The 27735-nt window shown below is 43.3% G+C and overlaps 1 protein-coding gene across 1 annotated transcript in view; it reads right to left on the bottom strand.

Moving 5' to 3' along the window:
* Positions 1-19527, bottom strand: part of LOC126474149 (endoplasmic reticulum resident protein 44) — a 90137-nt gene extending 70610 nt beyond the window's left edge. The window contains exons 1-4 of the mRNA XM_050101608.1: positions 19384-19527; positions 18319-18388; positions 15199-15354; positions 14702-14886 (exon numbers count right to left, since the gene is read on the bottom strand). Of these exons, the coding sequence (XP_049957565.1) occupies positions 14702-14886; positions 15199-15354; positions 18319-18388; positions 19384-19440 (468 nt within the window). The 5' untranslated portion in view covers positions 19441-19527. The remainder of the gene's footprint in view (positions 1-14701; positions 14887-15198; positions 15355-18318; positions 18389-19383) is intronic.
* Positions 19528-27735: the final 8208 nt, after the last annotated feature.

Raw genomic sequence — 27735 nt, 5'->3', positions numbered from 1 at the left:
TGGGAAAGTGGCAGGTAGCTTGAAGTTGAGCTGCCGGAGTAAGAGCCGAAAATGAACTCCAGGATATAATAGAGAAGAGGGACATGCCCCATACTGCCGATCAAAGGAGTCATCAAAGGAGTTGGCATAATATGGATGACCAGGCAGGGCAAACAAATGGCATTCATATCTGCTGAGGAGAACGTCATGGTGGTATGATAGCGGTAGTTTGGCAGTGTTTGCATACAGACTCAACTGGGCTAGTATAAAAGGCGCCAGTGGCCAAACGGATGCCACAATGGTGGATAGTATCGAGATGGCCTAAGAGGGATGGACATGCAGGTGCATAAACGAAACACCCGTAGTCTAATTTTGAACAACAAGGGACCGGTACAAACAGAGGAGAGTAGTCCATTCCTCTCTCCAGGAAGTACCGCGTACAGCCAGTGGACAGATAAGACACATGGGGAGGACCAAGAAAGTTTTCTATCAAGCACGAGGCCAGGAGTTTGTAGTTTCAACGAACAGAAGAGTGACACGCTCAAGTTGTAAAGACGGTGAAAGAAACCAACTGCACTCCCTGAAATTCATACACACAGTTTTGTCAGTGGAAAAGCGAAAGCCATTCCATGAGTAGAAATGACAGACATCGCTGAAGACACTGCTCCAGGAGAGAGGTCTGTGGACAACTGAAATAGATCGTAAAATTGTAAATGAAAAGGGAGCCACAGATGTCTGGTGGCAGACAGGCCATAATAGGGTTAATGGCAATAGCACAGAGGACAAGGCTCAGGATGGAACCCTGAGGCACACTACTTTCCTGAATAAAGGTATCCGGCAAGGCAGAACCCACAGGTACTTCGAAAACAGTATTTAAAAATTCCTGAAGGAAATGGGGCATGTGGCCACGGAAGCCCCATGTGTACAGAGTAAGGAGGATACCAGTCCTCCATCGGGTGCCTTAGACTTTATCCAAATCAGAAAACATGGCTACAGTCTGGTATTTCCACAGAAAACTATTCATGACATGGGTTGACAAAGTGACGAGATGGTCAACTGCAGAATGGTATGCTTGAAATCCACACTGTGCTGTGGTCAGTAAATTGTGAGACTCTAGCCACCATACCATGTGGGCATGAACCATACGTTCCATCACCTAGCAAACACAGGTGGTGAGAGAAATGGGGTGATACTAGAAGAAAGGGGTTTGTCCTTACTGGGCTTCCGTAAGTGTATGGTAGTGGCTTCACTCCAGCTTCTGGAAACATGGCCTCTGTCCAGATGTGACTGTACACATGAAGAAGAAAGTGCTTGCCCGTCTAAATCTCCAAATAAAAAAGTGGCCCAAGGTATTGGGAAATAGCAATAGGGTCCACTATGACATTGTCTGCTACTGTCAGGCTGGATATTGGGGTATGGGCCTTGGTCCCTGAGAGCCATCGGAGGTTGGCCCACATGACGGAAGGAGTGGAACTGTTAAAAGAACTAGTAAAGGAAATCCAGCTACCTTTTTTGCTATTCCGAAAAACTCAACAACATGGTTGATGTTTAAAAACATGGATAGCACATCTCCATGCATGAATTGCGTCGCGGCAAGGGAACAGGGCACGGCGTGGTAAAGAGGAAGTGTGAGGAATGGAACATTCTGCTGTGGTAAGGATAATGTTTGTAAGATATTCTACCCGGTCATCACAATTGGGGAAATGTTGTTCGTCGAAGGTCGCTAGGAAGGATTGAGGCCTCAAGTTGGCCTTAGAAAGCTGCCATTTGGGTGTGCATGTAGGTGGGGTAGGAGTCAGCAAATGGATAGCACACGGGAAATGGTCGCTCAAGTACTTGTCGGAGATAACAGACCACTCGAGACGATGGGAAAGCTGGGCAGTGCCTAAGGATAGGTCCAAATGGGAACAGCTGTGTGTGGAGTCTGAAAGGAATGTGCGTGTTCCTGGGTTAAGACAGAAGAGGTTAAGTTGACTGAGAAGATCTGCCAAGAGGGCACTTCTTGGACAGGTTCTTGGAGAGCCCCAAAGGGTATGGTGCCCATTAAAGTTGCCGAGCAGCAGAAAGGGGTGAGGTAGCTGCTCAATAAGCTGGAGGAAGTCTGCCCAGGTGACATCGAGGCAAGGGATGTAAATGGTACAAAGGGAAAAGGTCAAGTGAGGAAGGAAAAGGCAAACTGCAACAGCTTGAAGGCGGGTACTCAGGGAGATGGGTTGACCATATATGTCATCCTCTATGAGCGGTATGACTGCCCCATAAGATGGACTGCCATCCTCGGGGGAAGGTCAAAATGGACTGGGAAGAAATGAGACAGCTCAAAGTGGTAGTGAGGATGCAATTTTGTTTCCTGAAGGCAGAGAACAAGTGGACGCTTTGATTCTAAGAGCAGCTGTAAATCCTCTTTGTTGGATCAAAGACCGTGAATGTTCCAGTGGAGGAGAGTCATGACGTGGAAGAAATGAAAGGGTTTGGTTTTGTTTTACTTTAAGGCGCAAACAACAACGGGTCATACACGCCCAAGTCAAAACTATAGAACTCTAAGACCGAGGGGAGTTAAAAAATGACTATATGTCAGTCCCAACTGACATTACAGATGACAGCTGAAAACAGGCACGTGGCAAAAAGGCTAAAAAGACACCATACAGAAACGGAGGTCCAAAACTAAAAATTAAATGGCCTACGCCATATTCCTTTGGCAGATAAAAAGCAAACCGTGGTCGACAGCCCACGCATCATTTGCTAAAATGGCCAATGACCCAGACAGCAAACTCAATCAAAAACATAAATGGTTAAAAATGGGCATTCCGTCAGGAAGTGGTGGAAAGTTAAAGCTTGGGTGCAATGAGTACAAAGTGTTGGGATAGTGCCACTTATCAAATGATGATGACTAAAAAGGCAGTGCCCAACAAGCAGTAAAAAGGCAGTGCCCAACAAGCAGCCTAGTTAAAAAGACCTCCTCCTGGCAGGAGGGCCGAGAGGGGATCGACCAAGCTGCTGGGAGAGGCTTAATAAGCCGGAGCTTATTCCTGTGAATGGAGGACCATTGGTGATGCCAAAGAGACAAAGGTCATCAATCCCACGTTCCGATTAAAATAATTCCATATGGGTGGGAGGAAAATAATCGAGACATACAAAACATACCTGGAAGAAACAAGAAAACCACAAGAATGACAGAAGGGCAACAAACACTAAAATTGACAAAATCGGACAAGAAAACCACAGAGAGACGAAAGAAAGATGTAGAAGATATCAAAACAAGAGAGCAGATTACCATGGCTGGCTGACCATGAGAATTAAAAAGAGAAGCCAGCCACTCTGCAACACATTAAAATCTCCACCCTAAAAGCACTAGCGTGGAGGACACAGAGGGACAAAAGACACGTGCCGAAACTTAGATCAAATGATAAAACCCACCCTCACTAATATGACGAAAAACTAAAGCTGCTATTGAAGCATGTTGCGCAACACCGAAGGTAGGGTGTTTGGAAAGTTAAAAGTCCACTGCAGAACGGCTAAAAGTGGGCAGTCCTGCAAGAGGTGGACGACCGTCATTTGTGAGCCACAGTAACACCGAGGTGGATCCTCATGATGGAGGAGGTAACCATGTGTTAGCCACGTATGGCCAATGCGGAGCTGGCGGAGGACAACTGGTTCCCTGCGAGAGGACTGCATCGAAGACTTCCACACATTCCTAGTCTTCTTAATAACACACAGTTTGTTGTGCATACTGGTATGCCATTCAGTCTCCAAAAGCCGAAAAATCCTGCAGTGTAAGACAGAATGCAGGTCAGTTTCAGAGATGCCGATCTCCAGAAGAGGTTTCTGCATAGCCTGTTTGGCCAGCCTGTCGGGAAGTTTGTTGCCTGGGATTCCGACGTGTCCTGGGGTCCACACAAACACCACTGAATGACCGGACCGTTCCAGGGCATAGATGGTCTCCTGGATGGACGCTACCACAGGATGGCGAAGGTAGCACTGGTCGATAGCTTTTAGGCTGCTCAAGGACTCAGTACACAGGAGAAATGACTCGCCAGGGCATGGGCGGATGTGGTCATGAGCATGAGATATGGCCGCCAGCTCTGCAGTGGAACCACTGCAGCCATCTGGCAAGGAGTGCGGTTCAATATGCCTCCATGAACATACACAAAGCCTACATGACCATCAACCATCGAGACATCGGTGTAAACCACTTCATGGCCCCGGTACACGTCGAGAATCGAGATGAAGTGATAGCGGAGAGCCGCAGGGTTAACAGAGTTCTTAGGGCCATGTGAAAGATGCAGAAGAATCTGCAGCCTAGGTTAACACCATGGAAATGTACGTGAATGGACCTCGAAGAGAGGTGGTAACAGGAAGGACTCCACTTCAAACAGAAGGGACCGGATGCAAACCGTAATCGTAAGCCATGACCTGGGCCGCCGATGCGGGAGATAAACTGCCAAGTGGTTGGGAAAAGGAGACGGTAATTCAGATGCACAGGAGGACTACGAATGTATCCATTGTAACTGGCCAGCAGTTGTGCACGCCTAATCTTCAATGGAGGGACTCCCGCCTCCACCAGGACACCGATCACCAAACTCGTTCTAAAACCTCCCATCGCTAGGCGAACGTCAAAGTGGTGCATTGGGGCGAATAAACCCAATAATGAGGGCACCGCTGAACCACAAACGAGACTCCCATAGTCAAGGCGGGATTGAACAAGGGCTTTGTAGAGCTGCAGCAGCGTACAGTGATCTGCACCCCAGTTGGTGTTGCTCAGGCATTGAGGTGCTGCCAGCATTTCCACTTAAGCTGGTTATCCAAGTCAATCAGGCATCGAAAACCAGTCCTTTGCATACAGAGGCTGTGAGACCGACAGCCCTATGGCTGCTACTAGACCATTAATAGCCACTAAAAATAGACACACACTCAATATGGAGCCCTGCGGAATGCCATTCTCCTGAATACGTGGGGAACTACGGGAGGCAATGAGTTGACACACAAAGTATGGAGCGACAGGAAGTTTTGGATAAAAATCGGGAGCAGGCCCCAGACACCCTACTCATACCATGTGGCAAGGATATGATGTCGCCAGGTCATGTAGTAAGACATAGAAGATGGCAACCAGATGTCGGTGTCTGGAATAGGCTGTTCGAATGGCAGACTCGAGGGACACAAGATTATCAGTGGTAGAGCGACCCAGGCGGAAACCGCCCTGACATGGAGCCAGCAGGCCACGCGACTCCAGGACCCAACCGCCGACACACCATACGTTCCTGCAGCTTACAAAGGAAGTTGATGAGGCTGATGGGCCGGTAGCTATCCACATCAAGTGGGTTTTAACCGGGTTTGAGCACCGGAATGATGGTGCTCTCCCGCCATTGCGATGTAAAGACGCCATCACACCAGATCTGGTTGATGATGATGATGATGATGGGTCACTTTTAATCAAATAAGAGATGTTTAATCATCTGACTGTGGATCCGATACGGACCAGGAGCTGTGTCGGGGCAATGTGCAAGGGTGCTGAGGAGCTCCAACTCTGTAAATGGGGCATTATAAGGTTCACTGTGGCGTGTAGTGAACAAGAGGACTTTCCTTTCCATCCCCTGTTAGTGTGTGCGAAAGGCTAGGGGGTAGCTCTCCGACACAGAGGCTTGAGCATAGTACTCAGCGAAGTGCTCGGCAATCGCGTTTGCATCGGTAGATAACACGCCATTGATGTTGATGCCAGAGACACCTTTTGAGGCATGCAACCCAAAAAGACATCTGATCTTCGCCCAGATTTGGGAAGGTGACATATGGCACCCAATTGTAGACACGTACCTCTCCCAACACTCCTGTTTCTGATGTTTTATAAGCTGGCGAACGCGGACTCAGAGCCGCTTGAAGGCTATAGGTGCTCTAGGGAAGGGTGCCACTTACATCGCTGTAGAGCTCGCTGATGCTCTTTAATTGCCTCAGCCATTTCCGGCAACCACCAAGGGACTGTCTTTCGCCGGGGGCACTGTAAAGAATGAGGGATCGCACATTCTGCTGCAGAAATGATTGATGTAGTGACCTGCTCAATGACAACATCGACAGCACCACGTGGGGGAGATTCAACGATGACAGCAGAGTTGAAGGCTTCCCAGTCCGCCTTGTTTAAAGCCCATCTGGGTAGGTGTCCATGGGCCTGGCGTTGGTGCAGTGACAGGAAGATGGGGGAACTGGTCACTACCACACAGGTTATCATGTGCTCTCCAGTGGATAGATGGGAGAAGGCCAGGACTGCAAACCGAGAGATCAATGGCCGAATATGTACCATGTGCCACACTAAAATGTGTGGGGGCACCTGTATTTAAGAGGCAGAGGTCGAGTTGTGAAAGTAAATTTTTGACCTCCCTACCTCGGCCAGTAAGCATGGAGCCACTGCAGAAGGGGTTATGTGCATTAAAATCTCCCAAAAGTAGGAAAGGTTTAGGAAGTTGATCAATCAGTGCGGCCATTATGTTCAGGGGTACTGCAACATCTGGAGGAAGTTATTTCCTATGTCGTCCTTATCCCGACAGCCGCAGCTTCAAGAGGGGTTTGAAGGTGCACAGGTTCACTACATACTGAGTTCAGGACATAGACGCAAACTCCACCTGACACTATATTATAGTCGCTACGGTTCCTGTAACATCCCTTATAGCCACGGAGGGCAGGGGTCCGCACTGTCGGGAACCAGGTTTCCTGGAGGGCAATGCAGAAAGCAGGTGTAAAGCTTAACAGTTGCTGTAGCTCAGCGAGGTGGTGGAAAAAACCGCCGCAATTCCACTGGAGGACGACGATATTGTGAGGCTGGGAAAGCTTGAAGCGCGCAAGGAGCCAGGTTATGCCTCAGGGTCACCTGCTGCCTCCGACTGAGTATTTGTAACCATTCCTACAGTGGATGAGGTGTCAGTGAGATCCAGGTCCACAGCGGACACTGAGATCTCCACTGCAACCTCAGATGCAGAATTGATAGGGAGTGGTGGAGTTGGGGCCACCAGAGGGTCCTGTTTCTTAGCAGACTTCTTTTTAGTTTGCTTGTTCTCTCGCTTCTCTTTAGGGACTTGCTGGGAAGACTTCACCTAAGCAGCCTCAGGCATGGAGGAAGACCGTGAAGCTCTTCGTCCAGCAGCTTTTGGCACCTTGAGCCACTGGCAAGTGTCCGCTGTGGCGAGAGAGGGCCCCAAGGGACTCCTTCCACATGAGAGGAGCTGGAGGAGGCTGTTGCTTTTCCGGCAGTGGGGAAGGAACTGATGTCCCCTGCCTTAAGGGGGGGGGGGGGGGGGGGAGGGCTCACTCTCAAAGCAGGTGCTTTGGGAGTAACGGAGGACGATTTGCCCCCTACCATCAAGGGGGCAGATGTATTCTGGTGGCCCAGAACGCCCCCTGTTTGTGACACAGAGTGAGGAACCACTGGCACTGGCACTTGAGATGGCGATTATGATGTAGCTGCAGCATATGTCGACGTCAACCGAATGGGGTGTAATCTTTCGAGTTTATGTTTAGCCTCTGTGTAAGTCAACCAGTCCAGGGTCTTATTCTCCATGATTTTCCACTCCTTTTGGAGTACTGGGCAGTCTGGCGAGCAGGGGGAGTGGCGCTCTCCACAGTTGATGCACGTGGGAGGTGGCGCACAGGAAGTATATGGGTGCAGTGGGTGTCCGCAGCCTCGTCATGTGGCACTGGAAGTGCAGTGGAAGACATGTGCCCGAACTTCCAGCAATTAAAGCACCGCATGGGGAGAGGGACGTATGGTTTAACTTCACAGCGGTAAACCATCACCTTGACCTTTTCAGGTAATGAATCACCCTCTAAAGCCAAGAAGGTGAAGGCACCGGTAGCAACCCTGTTATCTTTGGGTCCCCTGTAAAGGCGCCGGATGAAAATAACACCCCGCCATTCTAAATTGGCGCGGAGCTCATCGTCAGACTGCAAGAGGAGGCCACGATGGAAAATAATCCCCTGCACCATGTTGAGGCTTTTATGGGAAGTGACGGAAAATGGAATATAACCAAGCTTGTCACAGGTGAGTAATGCTCAGGATTGGGCTGGGGATGCTGTCTGAATCAATACTGCACGATTTCGCATCTTGGGCAGCACTGTCACTTCCCCAAACTTATCCTCAAGGTGTTCAACAAAAAAACTGAGGCTTCGTAGATAGAAAAGAGTACCCATCGGTTCTGCTTCAGACTAAAAACCAAGGCGAATATGGCTCTCTCCGTTCTGTAGCTCTACGTTCCTTCCATGGTGTAGCGAGGGAGGGGAAACGATTTAGGGTCATAACTGTCGACATTGTAACCCATCTTGCCATTCTTAGAGACTGCTGGTTCCGTATGGTCACCAGCAAAAGATGATTTAGTTTGCTTCATTGCGAGTCATCTGCCCTGATGCCACCCACTCTGATCAGGAACTCTCCTCACGGGTGCCACCCAGCCACAGCAAAGGCCAATTGGCATGATGGCTGTTGCCGGGAGTCCTGATGCCCCAGCAAGACAAGGCATCTACTCCTTGGCATACGTGGGGAATTTACAGCTCAGGCATCAGCAGTGCGATCTCTGTTTTGTCATGGGGCTACCACCACATTGGTACATGATGGCCCCACCACAACGGACTGGTTACCATGCTGGATAATGGGTGCAGAGAAATCCAATATTTTCATGGGGGCAAAAGAGGATAGGAGACAACGGAACAAGATGACATACCCTGTAATGTGTCCTTGCTCAAATAAATGAACCGCAGGTGGAGATGCAAAGCCATGACAAGAGATTCAGGAGATTGAATCTAAGGGCACTATAACTCGTGCACCATGTAAGGCATCCTTCCCCATATGGCCCACACTTCTGTTGAATTTTGAAAGTGGCAGGTCAAACCACAGAATGGGGCCTGAACTCATAGGGTTGAAAAGTGTGAGACTCCTTTCAGTCACCTCATACGACAGGCAGGAATACCTCGGGCCTGTTCTAACCCCCGGACCCGCAGGGGGATCTTTGAAAGGTCCTGGGAGAACGCCAAAGGGGATGATGCGCATTAAAGTTACCAAGTAACAAAAATGGCCGAGGCAGCTGCCCAATAAGCTGAAGGAAGCCTGCCGTGGTGACATTGAATGACGAAGGGACATAAATGGTACAGAGAGAAAAGTCAGATGGGAAAGGAAAATGTGAACTGCACCAGCTTTAAGATGGGTAGCCAGGGAGATGGGTTGACTATGAATGTCATCCTGTATGAGCAGCATGACGAACCCATGAGATGGAATGCCAACCTCAGGGGAAAGGTTAAAATGAACCGGTAAGAAATGTGGAAGCTCAAAGCAGTCGTGAGGGTGCAATTTCGTTTCTTGAAAGCAGAGTATAAGGAGACACTGCAATGCTAAAAGCAGCCATAAATCCTCTTTGTGGGACCACAGGCCGCAAATGTCACATTGGAGGAAAGCCATGATGAGGAAGAGATGTAGGGGTGTCACCTCGGCAGCTGCCAAGTGACAGCCTGTGAAGAGTCGCTACTACTAACGGGCACAGGAGCAGGAGGATCCTCCTCCATGGGGTCCACAGAAGCGTCGCCTTGCTTGTGTGGTTGGTCTGTGGAATCCAACACTGAAAAATGGTTGGTGGTGAGCACTGGTGACACGGAGGCCGGACGGGCTAAGGTATCTGTGGCAACACTATCAAACAGGATCTTCCAGTCGGCGAAGAAGAAGACTGTTTACCTTTGGTGGACTTCTGGGAGCCTTTCCGGTTAGAGGGAGATTAGGGTCAGTGAGGTAAGATTGGATTTCGGCCTGGGTTAGACCGTCGAGCAGCCTAGTGTAGATAACATCACGGAAAGAACTCAAAGTTCTATGGGCTGGAGGGAAGCAGGAAATCTTCAAGGGAGTACTACTCCTGTCCTTTCTGGCCTACCGGTTGTGCAGCTGGTGGCTTCGCCCCTTGAGGCGAGAGTTTGAAGGCTTGTTGCACAGGTGAATGGAGGGATGGCGATGCTACCTTGACACTGGACGATTTCACAACCTCAAGAGCCGAATTGGAGATCGCATGTCTGTGTGGCTACATACTTCATGGAGCAAGGGGTAACAACAACAGAACTATAGGTGCCAAATGGGAGAACACAGGGTTTTCTACAAGCCAATAACTTGCAAGCGACTGGGTAAGGCACTTTATCCGGATCTCTTGGACAGTCTGCTCATCAAGAGACACGAGACGATCCCGAGAGGAGGTGGCATGGCCGCCATTGCAGTTGATATAGTGGAGAGAAGGAGGTAGACAATTGCCCTCATGAGCATCCCTACCACAGGCTTCACATTTGGCAGGGCGTCAACAAGACAAACTTGTGTGGTTGAAACGATGACACTGGTAGCAGTGCATCGGGTTTGGAATGTACGGCCGCACTGTGATAATTTCATAGCCTGCTTTGATCTTGGACGGAAACACCACTCTATCAAAGGTGAGACAAAGATTGCAGGTGGGCACTAAGGAGGAATCTAACTTTTTCATTACACAATGGAAGGCAATGACATCCTGATCGGAGAGGTAAGATTGGATTTCGGCCTCAGTTAGGCTGTTGAGCAGCCTAGTGTAAATAACACCAAGGGAAGAAATCAAAGTTCTACTGGCCTCAACACGAGTAGGGTAGCCATGGAGAAGCAAGGCGACAGGCAGTAGTTGTGCTTGAGAATCACAAGTAGTCTCCAAAAGCAAAGTGCCATTCCGTAAATGAGAGCAGGATTTCTCAGCACTGGCAATTGCATCAACACCTTTCTGAATAACAAATAGATTTACCATGGAGAAGGACTGACCGTCTTCAGTATGCGAGACAGAAAGTAACCGTGGTGCAATGGAAAGGGTCTTTGAATCATTAGCCTCATTATGTTTATGTTTCATAGACGTTGATTGTGTAGATGATTGACACATTGGAGGAAAATCGTCCATAATTGCCAGCATCTCCGATGGTGTGCTGCTCCCAACTGGGGGCAAGTTCACAAGAGGGTGCACCCGACTTAAGTGATTGTTCACACCTCAGGTTACACCTCCCGAACACCTGACAGAGGGACCAATCGGCAATTTGGGAAGGCTGCAGCTCAGGCAATCACCTTTCCCTGGGCCTGCCTTGTACCAGGGGGGTACATGCGAACCCCACCTGTCGACCCAGGGCTGAAAATTACACATTACCCAGTCACCTGTTACACATCAGATGTGTGCGCTGGCCTTCAGGAGCACACAGGGAGGAAGAAGAAAGAGAGGAACCTCAAACGCCAAAGTGGAGGAACGAGAGGAGAAGGGAGACAAGGAAAGGAAAAGGTAACGGAAAACAGTGGTGAGAATGTTCTTATGTCAGTGACAGACAATGCAGAACATTCCCATTAACACCCCAGACATGTTCCCCATGGGACAGGAAAAAGAATAGCATGAGGAGAGACATGCAGCACAGAATGGAAAAGATGCTGCAAAGGCTGGAGCCCCGTGGTAGCCAAGCACTAACATGCCAAAGAGTAGCAAGCCCTCTGGGGGGAAAATGAAGAGGCATCACCTTGGCGACTATTGAGAGAGTGTCTTCGAAGGCTTGCTGCTACAGGGCATATAGGCAGGACAATCCTGCACCATGAGGTCTACAAAAGTGTCCACATTCTTCTTCTGTTGGCCTGCAGAGTCCAGGGGGGGAAAAAAAAAACGGTTGGTGGTGCACACGGGTGACACGGAGGTCAGCCGGGTGAGGGCCTCATGTGGCGACACCGTCGGATAGGATCTTCAAGTTGGCAAAGGAGAACTCTTTACCTTTGTTTGACTTCTGGATCCTTTCTGGCTGGCAGAAGAAAACTAAGATACTTGTTAAGTCTTCGCAAGAGTATTTCTTCTGTCCTTTCCAACCTGGCAGTGGGGCAGCAGGTGACTTCCCCCCGGGAGGAGAATGTTTGCTGGCTTGTTGCACAGCTGAATGAGCTACCATGACACTGGGTGATTCACAACCTCAAGTGCTGAATTTGAGATCACATGTCTGCGTGGCCATGCCCTTCATGGAGCAACATGCAGCAAGAAGAGTACTGCAAGTGCCAGACAGAAGAACACAGGGTTTACGACTAGCCAATAACTTGCAAGTGACTGGGTAAGGTACTTTTTCCTTTATCCAGATCTCCTGGATGGCCCCCTCTCAAGATACATGGGACAATCTTGAGAGGCAGCAGCATGGTAGCCATTGCAGTTGATACAGTGGGGACAAGGGGGCAGACAACTGTCCTCATGTGCATGCCTAACACAGATTACAAAATAGGCTGGGTGTCATTCGAATGTGGTTGAAATGATGACACTGGTAGAAACGAGAGAAGCGAAGTGGCAAGCAGTTATTATTCATGAGAATCAGAAGTAGTCTACAAAAGCAAAGTGCCATTGCGTAAACGAGAGCAGGATTTCACATGACCGGCAATTGCATCAACATCTTTCTGAATTAGAAACGGATTTACTGTTGCAAAGGACTGCCCATCTTCAGTACGTGAAACCACGAGGAACCATGGTGCAGTTGAGAGGGTCTTTGAATCAGGAGCTTCATTCCGTTATGTTTGGTAGACGTAGACTGCATAGATGATGATTGGCTCATTGCAAGAAAATCCCCCGTAATTGTCAGTGTCTCCGATTGCTCATTCTTTACACAACTGGGGACCCTTCACAGGGGGGCTCACACGTCTTGGGGGATTGTTCACACCTCCCAAAACACCTGACAGGGGGACCAAATTGGCAATTTGGGTAGGTAGCAGGTCAGGGAATCACCCCCCCCCCCCCCTGGAAATGGCCTGCTACCAGAGGGTATGTGCGATCCCTACCTGTCACCCCAGGGCTGGCAATTACACGTTACCCAGTTGCCTGTTATGTGTCAGACGTGTGGGCTGCCTTCAGGAGCACACAAGGAGGAAGAAGAAAAAGAGAAGTCTCAAATGTCAAAGCAGAGGAAGGATAGGAGAAGATGAACAAAGAAAGGAAAAAAAGAAATGAAGAACAGTCGTGAAGATTGTTCTTTTGTCAGCTATGGAAAATGCGGAACATTTTCAAAAACACCCCAGACATGTTCGCAAGGTAGCAGAAAAAGCATAGCTAGATGATAGACGTGCAGCACAGAAGGGAAAAGATGCTGCAAAGGCTGGGGCACCATGGTAGCCAAGCACAAACCCGCCAAAAAGTGACAAGCTCCCTGGGTGGGGGGAGACCACCCTGTTGCTAGATATGTTGCCCAACACAACGTTCTTCACTTCAATGACTGCTTCACTGCCTGCACCACCTGGTTCCTTCCCACGAACACAACCTTTTCTGAACTGCGCAGATGGGAATTCTCCCTGCTATATATCCAATGTTCCCAGAACCTCCTGGTCTCAACCTTCGTTAGTCATTGTCCTTACCCATCTAGCGCCTTCCCTGTTCCCATTCAAGTATGACACAGCCGTCTATTCCACCAATGCAACCAGTTGTTTTACTTCTCTCTTTTTCCATTACCCCCCTTCTCTTCTTCACCCCCGTTGAACCTCCTGACAGCACCTAGCTGCCCTACCTTCTGTCAACCTCTTCCCGGCTTGCTCCCACTAGCAGTACTTTATTGTTCTCCACTCCTACTCTGCTATCCCCCCCCCCCCCTCACCTCCACTCAGTTCCCTCTCCCATCATGTGGTGCTGTTAGCAGTCTGGCTTCAGCTGCCAGGGACTCTGTGTGTGTGTGTGTGTGTGTGTGTGTGTGTGTGTGTGTGTGTGTGTGTGTGTGTAGTCCACATTTGTCAACAGTTATTTTGTTACTGTAGCACCCATTAAGGGTGTCAATGGAAACAGTAAATACAACATTGACAAGAAAGAGTAATAAATCCTAGGTGTACCAATTTTTCCCCGATGTCAAAAACAGGCAGCGCCCCATGTGAAACAAGCTTCATTACTGCTAGTAACCAGAAGAGGGAGTGACTGGAAAATGCCATGTAGGATGAGAGTGAAAAGATGGTACAGGATAATATTCTCAGTCTCTTCCTGGACAGAATACATTACACACCCAAATTTAGTTGCAGGTCAAAAACCATTTTATGTCAGTCACTTATATAGCTTATAAACCTACAAGTCCTCCTCCTTTCTTTATTGTGTAGTTGTCTGCTTCTGGTCATTTTGGTGTTACTCTGAAATGACCTCCTTACAGGCACTTTTTAATAGAAGTATTATTTCATTACCTGAATTTTGCAATTGCCCAAATAAGGCAACAATGAAAATTTACCTTTGATGGGTCACAAGCTGCATGGCTGTTATGTATATATAAGCATAAGAAGAACAATGCAGTGGGCCAAAATTTATTAAATAAATTATTATCTTGTTATGTGTTTCAGTCCATTGCTCTCAACAGTACAACTGCATGAGAATAAATGGAGAAAGCTTAAGAAAAACTGCACAAAAAGTATACTAAAATCTAAAGACAGCTACCAAGGGAAACTTAAGTAATTAAAAGTGCACAACATTTTACCTACATTGAGAATTTCAGAAAATCATAAAAAATTTTATGAAAATGTATTGAGTAAATGTTGAGAAGGAAGCTTCCATGCCCTAACACTTTGTCTTAGTACAGTACTTAACTGTGAACAAATGCTGTTTCACCAACATCACAGAAATCTCTTTTTAACATATCTTCCAGAAACCAAAAAAGACATTATAGCAACCAGTAGTTCTCAAAATAGCCATGAAAGCAAGAACAGCAAGCATGTAACAAAATGAAAACATATCACACATACGTCTAAGTCCTGGAGGTCCTTCAAGCTTTTGAACTCTATGACTGGATCAGCAAGTTGTTTCTTAATGTAAGAAACAAATGCCTCTGTCGACCTCTGCCCTCTGTATTCTCTTTTGGTGGGCTGGCCATTACGAATTACTTTTAGTGTTGGATATTTTGTAATGTGAAATCTTGATGCAACTGCACCTACAACAAAAAGAAAAATATGTTTCACCGGAACACACACACACACCCACACACGCGCACACACACGCGCACACACACACACACACACACACACACACACACACACACACACACACACACACAAAATAATAGACTGCAAAAACATTACATGCTTAAAAAGCTTTAAAATATTACAACTCCAAGTAAAAATGTGTTATGAACTAATTTATTTTATCTCATAGTTACCACATGTAACAATTAGTTTCCACACACATTCAAGTAGCATTACTCAACATGGCCAAAAAAATATTTAACCCTATTACTCAGAAATACCTTCTCTATCACAGTCAACTTTCCCCATTACAACCTGTCCAGGTTCTGGAAACTCTGCAGCTACTTTATCGGCTGCATCATCAAATATTGGTGCCAGCATGTTACTGAAACGGCACCAATCTGCATAAAAATTGATGAGAACCAACTCATTGGAAGCTGAAAAAAATAAAGCAACTGTTACATTATCAACAAACACCACAAATTTATTGTACTGTAATCTACCATTAACTGGTCATCTGCAGTTATATGAATCTCTGATTCAATTTTGTTTCTGTGCAGCCTCTAACCACTTAAAAACCTCTGATGGTTTCTCTAAAGCTAAATAGTTGCATATTAAAAAAATTAATAGGGTCTTCTAATTATATGCTTTTGTGTGGATTGGTGGTTAAGGTGTTAAGCGCCAAACTGTGAATCCAGAAATCTCGGGTCTAGGGACTGGTCAGTCCTAAGATTTTTATCCATCACTTACAACTCCTTTCATGTCTGGTAATGTTAGTTAATGCAAAAAATGGTGACTAGAACCATGGTTTGCAGTTCATGTTATATTGTAGGTCCTCCTACAACTAGCTGAGTAAGTCAGTTCAGTTCAGGAGTTGGAAGAAGGCGAGGGAGCCCCAGGACCATGCCTAACAAAGCACCGTGGAAAAAAAAAAAAGCCACACACACACACACACACACACACACACACACACACACACACACACACACACACACACACACACACAGAGAGAGAGAGAGAGAGAGAGAGAGACTTAGCCATCATTTGTCTGATAGTGAATTAGTTTTAATTTTGGTTATTTTTTCCATCCTAACATTTCTATTATATAATAATTTTTTGCAGGTGGGACATTAAATATGATGAAAGAACATATGTGTCGAGTAGTGGACTGAATAAGGCCAAGCATTGACCCTTCAACTGCTCTGGACATGTTAACGCGCACGCCTTTGTACCTCTTCTTGTGTGCTCTGAACATGTTTATGTGCACCACCGGGCCTTCTACCTGGCACTCTGATCGTGTCTATACTTAGACATGTTCAGAGTACCAGGTAGAAGGACTGGTGGTAAGTGTAAACACGTTCAGAGCATGCAGGGACAGGTACAAAGGTGTGCGTTAACACGTCCAGAGCAGTTAAAGGGCTAATGAGGTGGTGAAAACAATGTGCTGCATTTGTGTGCTCTGAAGAACAGACACTTTAAAAATTGATATAACTAATTCACTGACAGTCTAGCTTTAGAATACAAGATGTGTTGTTCTTTCCTCAAATGAGCTGTCTTTTTATATGGAAACTGCCATCAGTGGTCAGTGCCATCCAAAACAATGGTATTGATATTTATTTAAAAGTAAAATAGCAGACTGTGCCAGACACCCCAATAAAAGATTTCATGATGTCATCTTCATACAGAAAACACTTCAATTTGACAAAATTCAGAACTATCACTTAAGTAAAACAGGCTTTAAGTTTGGTGTGTCATGTATTGCCAAAGCTTGCAAAGTTATGATGCTTAATAACACAAAACTGAAGCATCTCTTCTTGTGATACCACCTGTGTCCTATGTAAACATGAAAGCTTTATCAAGACTTAACCAACATTGATTCCATAAGGAACTGTTGTGCACAGCAACTGCAGACTCTCAGGAAGGAGTGAGACACACAGGAATCAGTTGCAATCCCATTAGGTTTTATTACTCTTTCATATCTACATTTCAGATATAAATACCATCTCCAGTTCATCTGAATTACAATCCAATGACTTCGTGGCAGTGCATGTCAATTGGTTGGTGGATCGGGGAGAGGGGACCAAACAGCGAGGTCATCAATCCCATTGGATTAGGGAAGGATGGGGTAGGAAATCTGCCGTGCCCTTTCAGATGAACCATCCCAGCATTTGCCTGTAGCAATTTAGGGAAATTATGGAAAACCTAAATCAGGAAGGCCAGACGCAAGTTTGAACCGTCGTTCTGCTGAATGTGAATCCAGTGAGCTAACCACCGTGCCACCTCGCTCGGTGGCAGTACATGTCGCCATACGATCTTACTGGGATATAAGCAGAGGAAAAGTACATTACATACTTATGATTATCAACAGTAATAGCCATACCATTAATTAAAATTACGTTACTAATTTCACATGTAAAACTCTTGGCAGATGGGTAAATTTTGGTATCCTGCAATGCTATTAACATGGTGACAGAGACATGAAGAATTTCTGGAATGCACATGATATTATGTTTTAATAAAACTATAACAAGGACGCACTCTAGGCACCTGACAGCAACGTGTCAGAATAATTTTAGAATATCCTCTGCACTTATAATAAATGGCAGGATATATGTAGATAGGCTAAGCAAATCACAGAATACAGCTGATTCACGGAATTGCAACAAGACTATTATGGCATATCTCCTCTTCACCCAAATTAATTCAAAACATATCTTATACATTAACTTTTTTCCCTTTGCAGCATAAGCACTTTTTCTGTCTTAGAAAGTAAAATTTCAGTTGGCATAGTGTGCTCCTTGGAATGTTCATTTCCAATACCAAATTCTTGTTTTAGCAGGTACCTCACAAGCGTTCCTTTCTACCAATATTTCTTTAATGAAGTGTTGCTAGAAATGTCCTTTGCAAAGAAGAAACCAACAATGAAGCTTTCTGCTATTACTAATTGTTGCTAAACAGACTTGTCAATCTACACTTTATTACAGCTCATCAACTTCTTATCCATAACTACTTTTATATTTTCAAAGAACAAATAGATGTGGTTAAAATTTTTAAAAAATATTTTCTGAATAATGATAAATTGGTATGCCACAGAATTTTCTCTGAAAATGGTTAAATGTACACAAAAAACATGTTTTCTGTCTAAGTCAACATTAGTTCAAAGAGAGGAACAATGTTTGGTTTTGACCATGTAACATAATTTAATAATTACTGCCAACAGCAATAAAATTTATCTTTACTGTCTGACTTTACCACTATCTCTCACAAGTAAATGATTAACTATATAAATAATCGTTGGATATTTGTGATGAGCAGTCAGTCTCAAACAGTGCTATCACATTTTTGAAAACTTTCAATTACATACACAGAAAAACAAAAATAATTATAAAAATACAATTTACCTAATGTTATGTCTAAATTTGCCTGTGTAAGCTGTAGAGCACCACTGTCAGCAAGACCAAATAGGCCAACCTGCCAAACAAAGAAAAGATAACACCTGAGCACAGATCACAAATAAATTTACAGGTTACAGGGTGAGAGAAGTGTAAATGGAAATATTTTATGACAGTGTTTAATCCTCTATGATTTTCGAACTAAATGACATGGAAAAAATAGAACTCTATGCAGTAGTTATGTAGTATGTTAATGTCACTACTCAGATTCCAGTTTGATCATCTCCACTAAAGTTTACTTTGGTTCACCAAATTAACTTTTATATAAAAGCATTTAATCCCATGTAACAACTGGCAACATTTTTATCTAACGCCTGAAAGATATTATACTAATTTAAACCCTTTTGCACAATTGAAGGCACGCCTGGTTTTATCATAATTCGTGCCTCTCAAGACGTAGGCCTACATCCTATTAATGCATTCTACAGCAACACTGCAACGGCCGTTGTGAAACGAAGCAGTTCTGTTAAAGAACGGCAGTATTCACCACATGAATACCACTGTTAGTACTAAAAACATGCGACTTTGATAAGTCTTTTCAAAAACTATAAACCGAAAAATTCCTCCATGATGATGCTGTTCTTCGGATTTTGCTTATTTGCTACATAATATACCTGTTTTCCCAAATGTAAACATCAGTATTTATAGGAATCAATAACACATTCTGCTTTTATATAGTACTCAATACGGAAGATATCTGTCGTGTGCCATACAAATTACTGAAACAATCACAACGTAAACAAACTATTTTTATTACTGTCCACGAAACTAGACGCCAGGTAATGCACTGCTGCAAAGACACGTTCACTCGAAACTATTTGAAGCAAATATTAAACTGAGAAGTATACGATGAAAATATGTACTAAATGCTGTTCAAATGTAGCTCTGCACTTCATGACATATGAAACCACTTATTCGCTGCTGATATGCTTGTGTCGTGGCACATTATTTATAATGTGTCAACAACATGCTACACTAATTTGCTGGCATTTAACAAATGACGTTTTAACTTACTATTATGTGGTAGAGAAGTGTAAATCCGATGCCGTTTTTTGTTAAAAATAAGTTCATTTTTTTCCTAAATTAAATACGTAAACCGGCTTTGCACTTTCATGTACATTCACAGGGCACGACTTCCACGCCACAGATATAACTAAATATGTGGCTAACCTGTGTAGTACGTAGCTTCCTACGCAATGGGTTGTGGTAACCCTGCACAAAGGTGCTGTGTCTCTAATTGAATAATAAAATATTAGAAATGAAACATTTATAAAAATCTGGGTATATATATAACATAAAATTAATTAACTCCGAATATAAAATAAACTACATCATAATGAAGGTTTCCAACACCGTTATTTGCGTTTGTGTTCTCCATGTAACCAAATGAGAAGTACTGTCAGATACGAGAACTAAGGCCATATAAAGACTGCTGGACGAATGTCTTATGAAGAATGTGTTTAACTTGGTTTATTATTTATTTGTCCACAGAACATTTTACATTTAAGTTTAGAGAATCAGTTAGCTCAATACCACAGTCTAACATTACAGTCGCGAGACTTTGCCTCGATTTTGTTGCCTACCGCGCCAGCAGCGCCCCAAGCGGCCAGTAACTTAAACTGTGAGTTCGGCGCGATCGTGAAAGTGAATAGTGGTTGTTTATTTGATTTCTACAGTGGTTTCTACAAGCGGGAGCGTTTGTAGCGCAATAAATTGCAATAAAAACAGGAAGAAGACACCACAGCTGTTTTTTTTAGGTTTCCTAAGGATCCTGAGAGGTATATACCTCCACGTTACTAAACTGTATTGTCATGATTCACTTGCAAACTACATGTGTATTAATGATTAATGTTTCGTTTTAGGAGCAGAAAATGGTTAGTTAATAACAGACGAGAAGACCTTATGAAAAAAGATCCAGTTTATCTGTATAATAATATTAGGTTTTGTTCGCTACATTTCGATTAAAACCAGTTCATGAACGAAGACAATAATAAACTCCTATGGAATGCAGTACCCATACTGTTTGGCATCTCAAACTGCCACAAAGATTCGACAATCCATCTAAAGCTGTAAAACAGTCCTATGACACGGAAGCAGCCAATTCAGCTCTCCATGTTATCAGTGCCAGATTCGTGTGAATCGTCAACACAGACCTGCTTTGACGATGAAGTGGTTAGATTAAGAGAAGTTATTCGTATCTTACAAAGCGTAATGTTTGGTATGTATTTCATTCACTTCTGTTGTTAGTCACTTAATTTTTCTTGCTTCCTTCGTGTGATGACACTATTTTGTTAGCACCTTGTTCACTGACAGTGTGTTTGAAAATTATTCAAATGTTTGGTTTTGCGTGAAATGTAAGGTAATCAGCTCATTATAATGTTTTCAACATATTTCACCCGCTATTTGGCAGTTGCTTGTCCCACTTAGAATAATATAAAGATGAAGGTTGTAAATGACAAACAGTAGGCCTACAGAACGATAAATGAGTTGTCGATCGCTTTTGCATGGAGAGGTACATGTCTGTGCTTCTTACGTGTGAATCTGTGTGTTTATATTCTTTTGATATCAATGAGGTAAGCTGCAATTCTATCCAACATCACAAGTGTTTCTTTACCAATGTGTTGTAGCTTGCCACTCGATTCATGGTTTTTGTACATACTTGCGCTTATTTTAGAATTATTTTTAGAAACATATATGCCTTCTGATACTACACAAACCTTTGGAGGCAAGAAAATAACTCAAATATTTCGTACATTACGTGGGAAATGGATGCTAAACAAACATTATGCTTACGACGCGTCTGATGTTCACCTTACTCGCCGCTTGGAGCGCTAATGTCTCTCCAGCTGTCAAATGGTAGCAGTGAGTGTCGCGACTGTTATGTTAGACTGTGTCAATACTATAACTCACTAGTGGAGACTTCGCTCTGGGAGAAAATCTCTTGTGTGCAGTTAACCAGCCATACGTCTTTTGAGATGAATGTATCTTTGGAATGTGGCCTGACTAGTTCGTTCTTTGCGTTTAGATATTGGTAATGTATTGCGTATGTACTCAGCAGTATCACCACAGTCTGACATACCAGTCGCGACACTTCGCCTCGATTTTGTTGCCTAATGCGCCTCCAGCGCGCCAAGCAGCCACTAAGTTTAAGCTCTTGAGTTCGGCGCGATCGTGAAAGCGAAAGTGAATAGTAATCGTTTATATTGGTTTTTACAAATGGGAGCGTAGCGTAGCGCAATAAATTGCAGCAACGACAAGATAAATATGCCACATGTCTTTTCTTAGGTTTCCTAAGGACATTGGGAGATATATACGATCATGTTACTAAACTGCATCGTCAAGATGTATGAATTAGTTTACATACCAACTACGGTAATGCATACAGCCACTCTTTTGGTCAATTGTCAAAAGTGTGGATGTATGCAATAGTTTATATACCGTCAAATGGGGATACTTTGACCAAAATTTTCAATTTAAGTGCGATATCGGAACACACACAAACAGTTTCCTGAAACTGAATATTGTAGTTTGGGGGCTAGCGACCGAGCTAATGATCAATTTACCTAACTTTATTTAAAACGATGTACATCAAGCAAAATAATTTTTTTTTCACTGGTCAAAGTTACCCCATTGTTGGGGTTCCTTTGACCACTTCCACAAACGTAATGAAAAATATTTACCTGGGCAAAATATCCCCAGCTGGAGTGTAAATTGACCAACTCCATGATATGTAAATGTATATTTATACTTCAAAAAATATTTTAAGTAACTGCAATGAAGCTGCAGTACATTTATCATTAGTCGTACACCATTTAAGCTAAAAATATTATACAAGCTAATTGAATTACATTTGAATCTAGTGCAATATGATGTAGCAGTAACCTCCTTAAACCACTCAATTTATAGAAAAACCTTCAAATTCTTTTTCTGAGAAACGAACACCACACTTCAAAATATCTGGTTTGCTGAGCACAAAAGCTATTTGCTCAAGTGGTATTAAGCTTTCATCCAACCCTTCTGGCCACACAAAATTTTTTTCTGTTTCCTTAGAAACTTAACAAGAAATTCTGAGCCATTTGTCTCTTTGATTTCACCCACAAAGTATTGGTGTGTATTGTGTGTTGTCGGTACACAAACAATCACAAAGTCATTGGTTTTTACACTTTGTTGAGTCATCCTTGAATTACCCAGACCTTCAGCAGTCTCTCCAGCCATTCTTTCTACATTATCTTCAGCCATGAAAAAGAAATAAAATAAAATAACCTAGATGATTCCAAAGAGCAATAACAAGAACCAAGATAAAGCAGAAATAAGCTAATAAGTGATTACATAATCATACATTATATTACCTGCATTTAATAAATGAATATCTGGATCATTGTCCTCACTGGAAGAGCAGTCTGGGTCATCTACAAGGTCTTCCATACACAAACTCTTTCCTGCTATGACATTTACTCAGGAACACTGTCAGCTAGGTTCAGCATTCTCTCCATGTCTCATCGATTTCAAAAGATTGATCAATGCATTGGACACTGTAGGCCTAATTTCATCCAAGCCAGAGTTGTTCTCACCAGGTATACGGCTCAGTACCTGCTCTGGATTAAAAGGCCAGATACAACATTTTCTGAATCCTGAAATAAGATTCTGACTTACAGCTTCATTTTCAGGTGAACCTTTGATCTTATCATTGACAAAATATGTGACCTCTTTTTTGAGCCACTTTTCCAGTTGTCCAAAATCAGTCTCAAATATTTTTTTAAGGGGCCATAAAATGCCACATCCAGTGGTTGGCACATGTGTGTGGTGTGTTTTGGGGTGCACAAAAATGCATTGTTATTGCTTACAGCTGCCTGTATGACTTCAGGAGTGAAGTGGGAAGATAGATTGTCTCCAATAAGCACAACTTTGCCCCCAAGCTTTTTGGCATGTGGAAGAAATAATTTCATAAACCAGTCAGTAAAAATATTGGCATCAAACCAACCAGAATGACTTCGATTGTACCTGGTTTTGCTGGGACCCCCTTCCATCCAGGTCTGCCATAAATGTTCAGACTTATAAACTACGTATGGAGGTAGAACCTCTCCAGCTGCAGAGCCACAAAACAGCAAAGAAATGCTGGTTTTGCTACAGTCCTTCACCTGTTCTGCATATTTCACCCCTTACTTGAAAATGCACTTCTTCACACCCGCATCATCACACAGGTTCATTTCATCAAAATTAAAAATTCTTTCTGGAGGTACATCAGTAACTTCATTTTCGTCTTGAACTGACTTCCAGATTAATGAAATACTTCTTTATTACATCTGCTGTAATTACTGCTGTTTCATGCCTGATATTCTCTCAGTTCCTAAATGTAAGACAATTTTTATCTCTGTTAAGAAATGAATCAATTCCTGGCAAATCATTCCTGTCAAATAATTTAACTGGTCTTCCCTGCATATCTATATAAGACCTAGCGAGATGTCGTAAATCAAGGCTGTCAAAAGGGAAACCCCATTCACTAACAACAACAGCATGATGCACCAAAGCTATCTCCTCTAAATAAGAAAATACAGTGGGCTTGTCAGACTGTTTTTCATGCCTGTTGTGAAACCTATTACTTAATGTTCCTTTCGCTATACTGTATTTCTTAGCAGCTGCAGTGATTGACAATGTACCTTTTTTAACCTCATTTAAAGCTGACTCGATATTTTCTGGAATAGCACTGTTATATCTTCTTGCTTAAGGGAGTCTTTTATGAATTCTTGTCATTTTCTCTTGGTTATGGCCTACCTACAACATAAGAGCAAAAAAAAAAAAAAACTGTAAAACGGAAGAAAAGCTATTAAAATCGCTATTTTTGTGTAGTGGGGATACTTTGACCACTAGCCAAAGTAACCCCACGTAACTTAACAAACATGCAGTTCTCAAAAAAAAATGTTTATTTTTAAGTTTATGAGAAATTCTTGCGCAAGATATTATATAAACATTGTCAATAGATATGTTAGTACTTACTACAATACACAAAGACTGCAAATCACCACTGATATTCTTGATATAGGTAAATTTAGACAGACAAAAAAAATAGCGAAATTTAACGTTCAATATGCCTGCCATTTATGACTGCACACGTATGTTCTTTGGTGATGGGATTTGTGCTGCTATATAGCGACGATGTGGAGAACTACGACGAAAAGATTGCGCACAGCTACGTTCAGTAATATTTATGAAAGAGATGCTCAAAGTTATTCGTTATTTTTGGACAAAGTAATACCTGCAGTCAAATTATCCCCACTTGACGGTACCAACTAAAGCATACATCCACTCTTTTGCCAATTAAGCTATAACTAGACATAATGTTATAAACAACACACAGTGCATCAGATCGTTTATACATATATCAACTGTGAACTACGAACACACGATGTATAATATTTTACAACTGTTATTCATTCATAATTGTAAATATTATATACCAAAAGTTTCGCCAAATGTTAATATGTAACAACAGTTTTACAGGTAAGAAAATAAAAAATAACTCACTGAAGATAGTACAAAAAGTGCTGAAACATGTCTGGGTAAAACAAAACTGAAAAGGTGTCTTGCATAAGGCAGAGTTCCAAGTCCTATAGCCTTCCTCGTATTTTGTGAAGTAGTATTGGAACGTATAGTTCATTGTTGTGAATATTCTGTTTCACGTGTCCAATGTTCTGTTAGTGGATACCAGAGTTGCCATCAGCATCGATTCGCATGAGGTCTGGGACATTGATAGATATGGAAACCGACAAAAAACTGGAGGAAAGCCGAGTGTGAGTGAGGAAACGCCAGACCCGTCTTTGGGGAGTACACTAGGCACCGTCAGGACAGTTGAGGAGAGTTAGAGGGTGATCGAGGAGACACAAGGCACGTCCTTAAACAAAGTCAGAGTCCACTGGATGGAATTTTCTAGATATTAGAAAACTGCACATCGCAGTTAGCAGCCATGATGGCAGAGAATAAAACATGATTTGAAAGACTGGAAGCCGAGCTAAAACTTCGTAATCAGAATGCTGATGGACGGATTTCTGAAGTTAGCCTTGAACTGTGGACTGAAATAAAAAAGATACGGACGGAGGTCACTGACAGCCTGGACAAGGCGAGACAAGCATATGAACCGAAGGTTGACTACCTAGAAACGCGGGTAAACACAAAGATGACTGACATCTCTGCGTGCATGGCTGAGGAATGTAGGTCATCCAATAAAACACAAACAAGAGTGTCAGCCCTCGAGCAAGAAATGTCTCCAATATGACAAAGTAATGTCCATGTAAGGCACGTCACGCCAACGAATTTGCAGGCCACATTTCTGATGATACTAAAAGGTATCAGATAGGTTATATAATGGTAAGACAGAGATTTAGGAACCAGGTTTTAAATTGTAAGACATTTCCAGGGGCAGATGTGGACTCTGACCACAATGTATTGGTTATGACCTGTAGATTAAAACTGAAGAAACTGCAAAAAGGTGGGAATTTAAGGAGATGGGACCTGGGTAAACTGAAAGAACCAGAGGTTGTACAGAGTTTCAGGGAGAGCATAAGGGAAGAATTGACAGGAACGGGGGAAAGAAATACAATAGAAGAAGAATGGGTAGCTTTGAGGGATGAAATAGTGAAGGCAGCAGAGGATCAAGTAGGTAAAAAGACGAGGGCTAGTAGAAATCCTTGGGTAACAGAAGAAATATTGAATTTAATTGATGAAAGGAGAAAATATAAAAATGCAGTAAATGAAGCAGGCAAAAAGGAATACAAACGTCTCAAAAATGAGATCGACAGGAAGTGCAAAATGGCTAAGCAGGGATGGCTAGAGGACAAATGTAAGGATGTAGGGGCTTGTCTCACTAGGGGTAAGATAGATACTGCCTAGAGGAAAATTAAAGAGACCTTTGGAGAGAAGAGAACCACTTGTATGAACATCAAGAGTTCAGATGGAAACCCAGTTCTAACCAAAGAAGGGAAAGCAGAAAGGTGGAAGGAGTATATGGAGGGTCTATACAAGGGCGATGTACTTGAGGACAATATTATGGAAATGAAAGAGGATGTAGATGAAGATGAAATGGGAGATACGATACTGCGTGAAGAGTTTGACAGAGCACTGAAAGACCTGAGTCGAAACAAGGCCCTGGGAGTAGACAATATTCCATTAGAACTACTGACAGCCTTGGGAGAGCCAGTCCTGACAAAACTCTACCATCTGGTGAGCAAGATGTATGAAACAGGCGAAATACCCTCAGACTTCAAGAAGAATATAATAATACCAATCCCAAAGAAAGCAGGTGTTGACAGATGTGAAAATTACCGAACAATCAGTTTAATAAGCCACAGCTGCAAAATACTAACACGAATTCTTTACAGACGAATGGAAAAACTAGTAGAAGCCGACCTCGGGGAAGATCAGTTTGGATTCCGTAGAAATACTGGAACACGTGAGGCAATACTGACCTTACGACTTATCTTAAAAGAAAGATTAAGGAAAGGCAAACCTACGTTTCTAGCATTTGTAGACTTAGAGAAAGCTTTTGACAATGTTGATTGGAATACTCTCTTTCAAATTCTAAACGTGGCAGGGGTAAAATACAGGGAGCAAAAGGCTATTTACAATTTGTACAGAAACCAGATGGCAGTTATAAGAGTCGAGGGACAAGAAAGGGAAGCAGTGGTTGGGAAGGGAGTAAGACAGGGTTGTGGCCTCTCCCCGGTGTTATTCAATCTGTATATTGAGCAAGCAGTAAAGGAAACAAAAGAAAAATTCGGAGTAGGTATTAAAATCCATGGAGAAGAAATAAAAACTTTGAGGTTCGCCGATGACATTGTAATTCTGTCAGAGACAGCAAAGGACTTGGAAGAGCAGTTGAACAGAATGGACAGTGTCTTGAAAGGAGGATATAAGATGAACATCAACAAAAGCAAAACGAGGATAATGGAATGTAGTCGAATTAAGTCGGGTGATGTTGAGGGTATTAGATTAGGAAATGAGACACTTAAAATAGTAAAGGAGTTTTGCTATTTGGGGAGCAAAATAACTGATGATGGTCGAAGTAGAGAGGATATAAAATGTAGACTGGCAATGGCAAGGAAAGCGTTTCTGAAGAAGAGAAATTTGTTAACTTCGAGTATAGATTTAAGTGTGAGGAAGTCGTTTCTGAAAGTATTTGCATGGAGTGTAGCCATGTATGGAAGTGGAACATGGACGATAAACAGTTTAGACAAGAGGAGAATAGAAGCTTTCGAAATGTGGTGCTGCAGAAGAATGATGAAGATTAGATGGGTAAATCACATAACTAATGAGGAGGTACTGAATAGAATTGGGGAGAAGAAGAGTTTGTGGCACAACTTGACTAGAAGAAGG

The sequence above is a fragment of the Schistocerca serialis genome, chromosome 1, assembly GCF_023864345.2.
Source record: "Schistocerca serialis cubense isolate TAMUIC-IGC-003099 chromosome 1, iqSchSeri2.2, whole genome shotgun sequence".
Classification (NCBI taxonomy): Eukaryota; Metazoa; Arthropoda; class Insecta; order Orthoptera; family Acrididae; genus Schistocerca; species Schistocerca serialis.
This window is presented reverse-complemented; position numbering and strand designations above follow the sequence as displayed.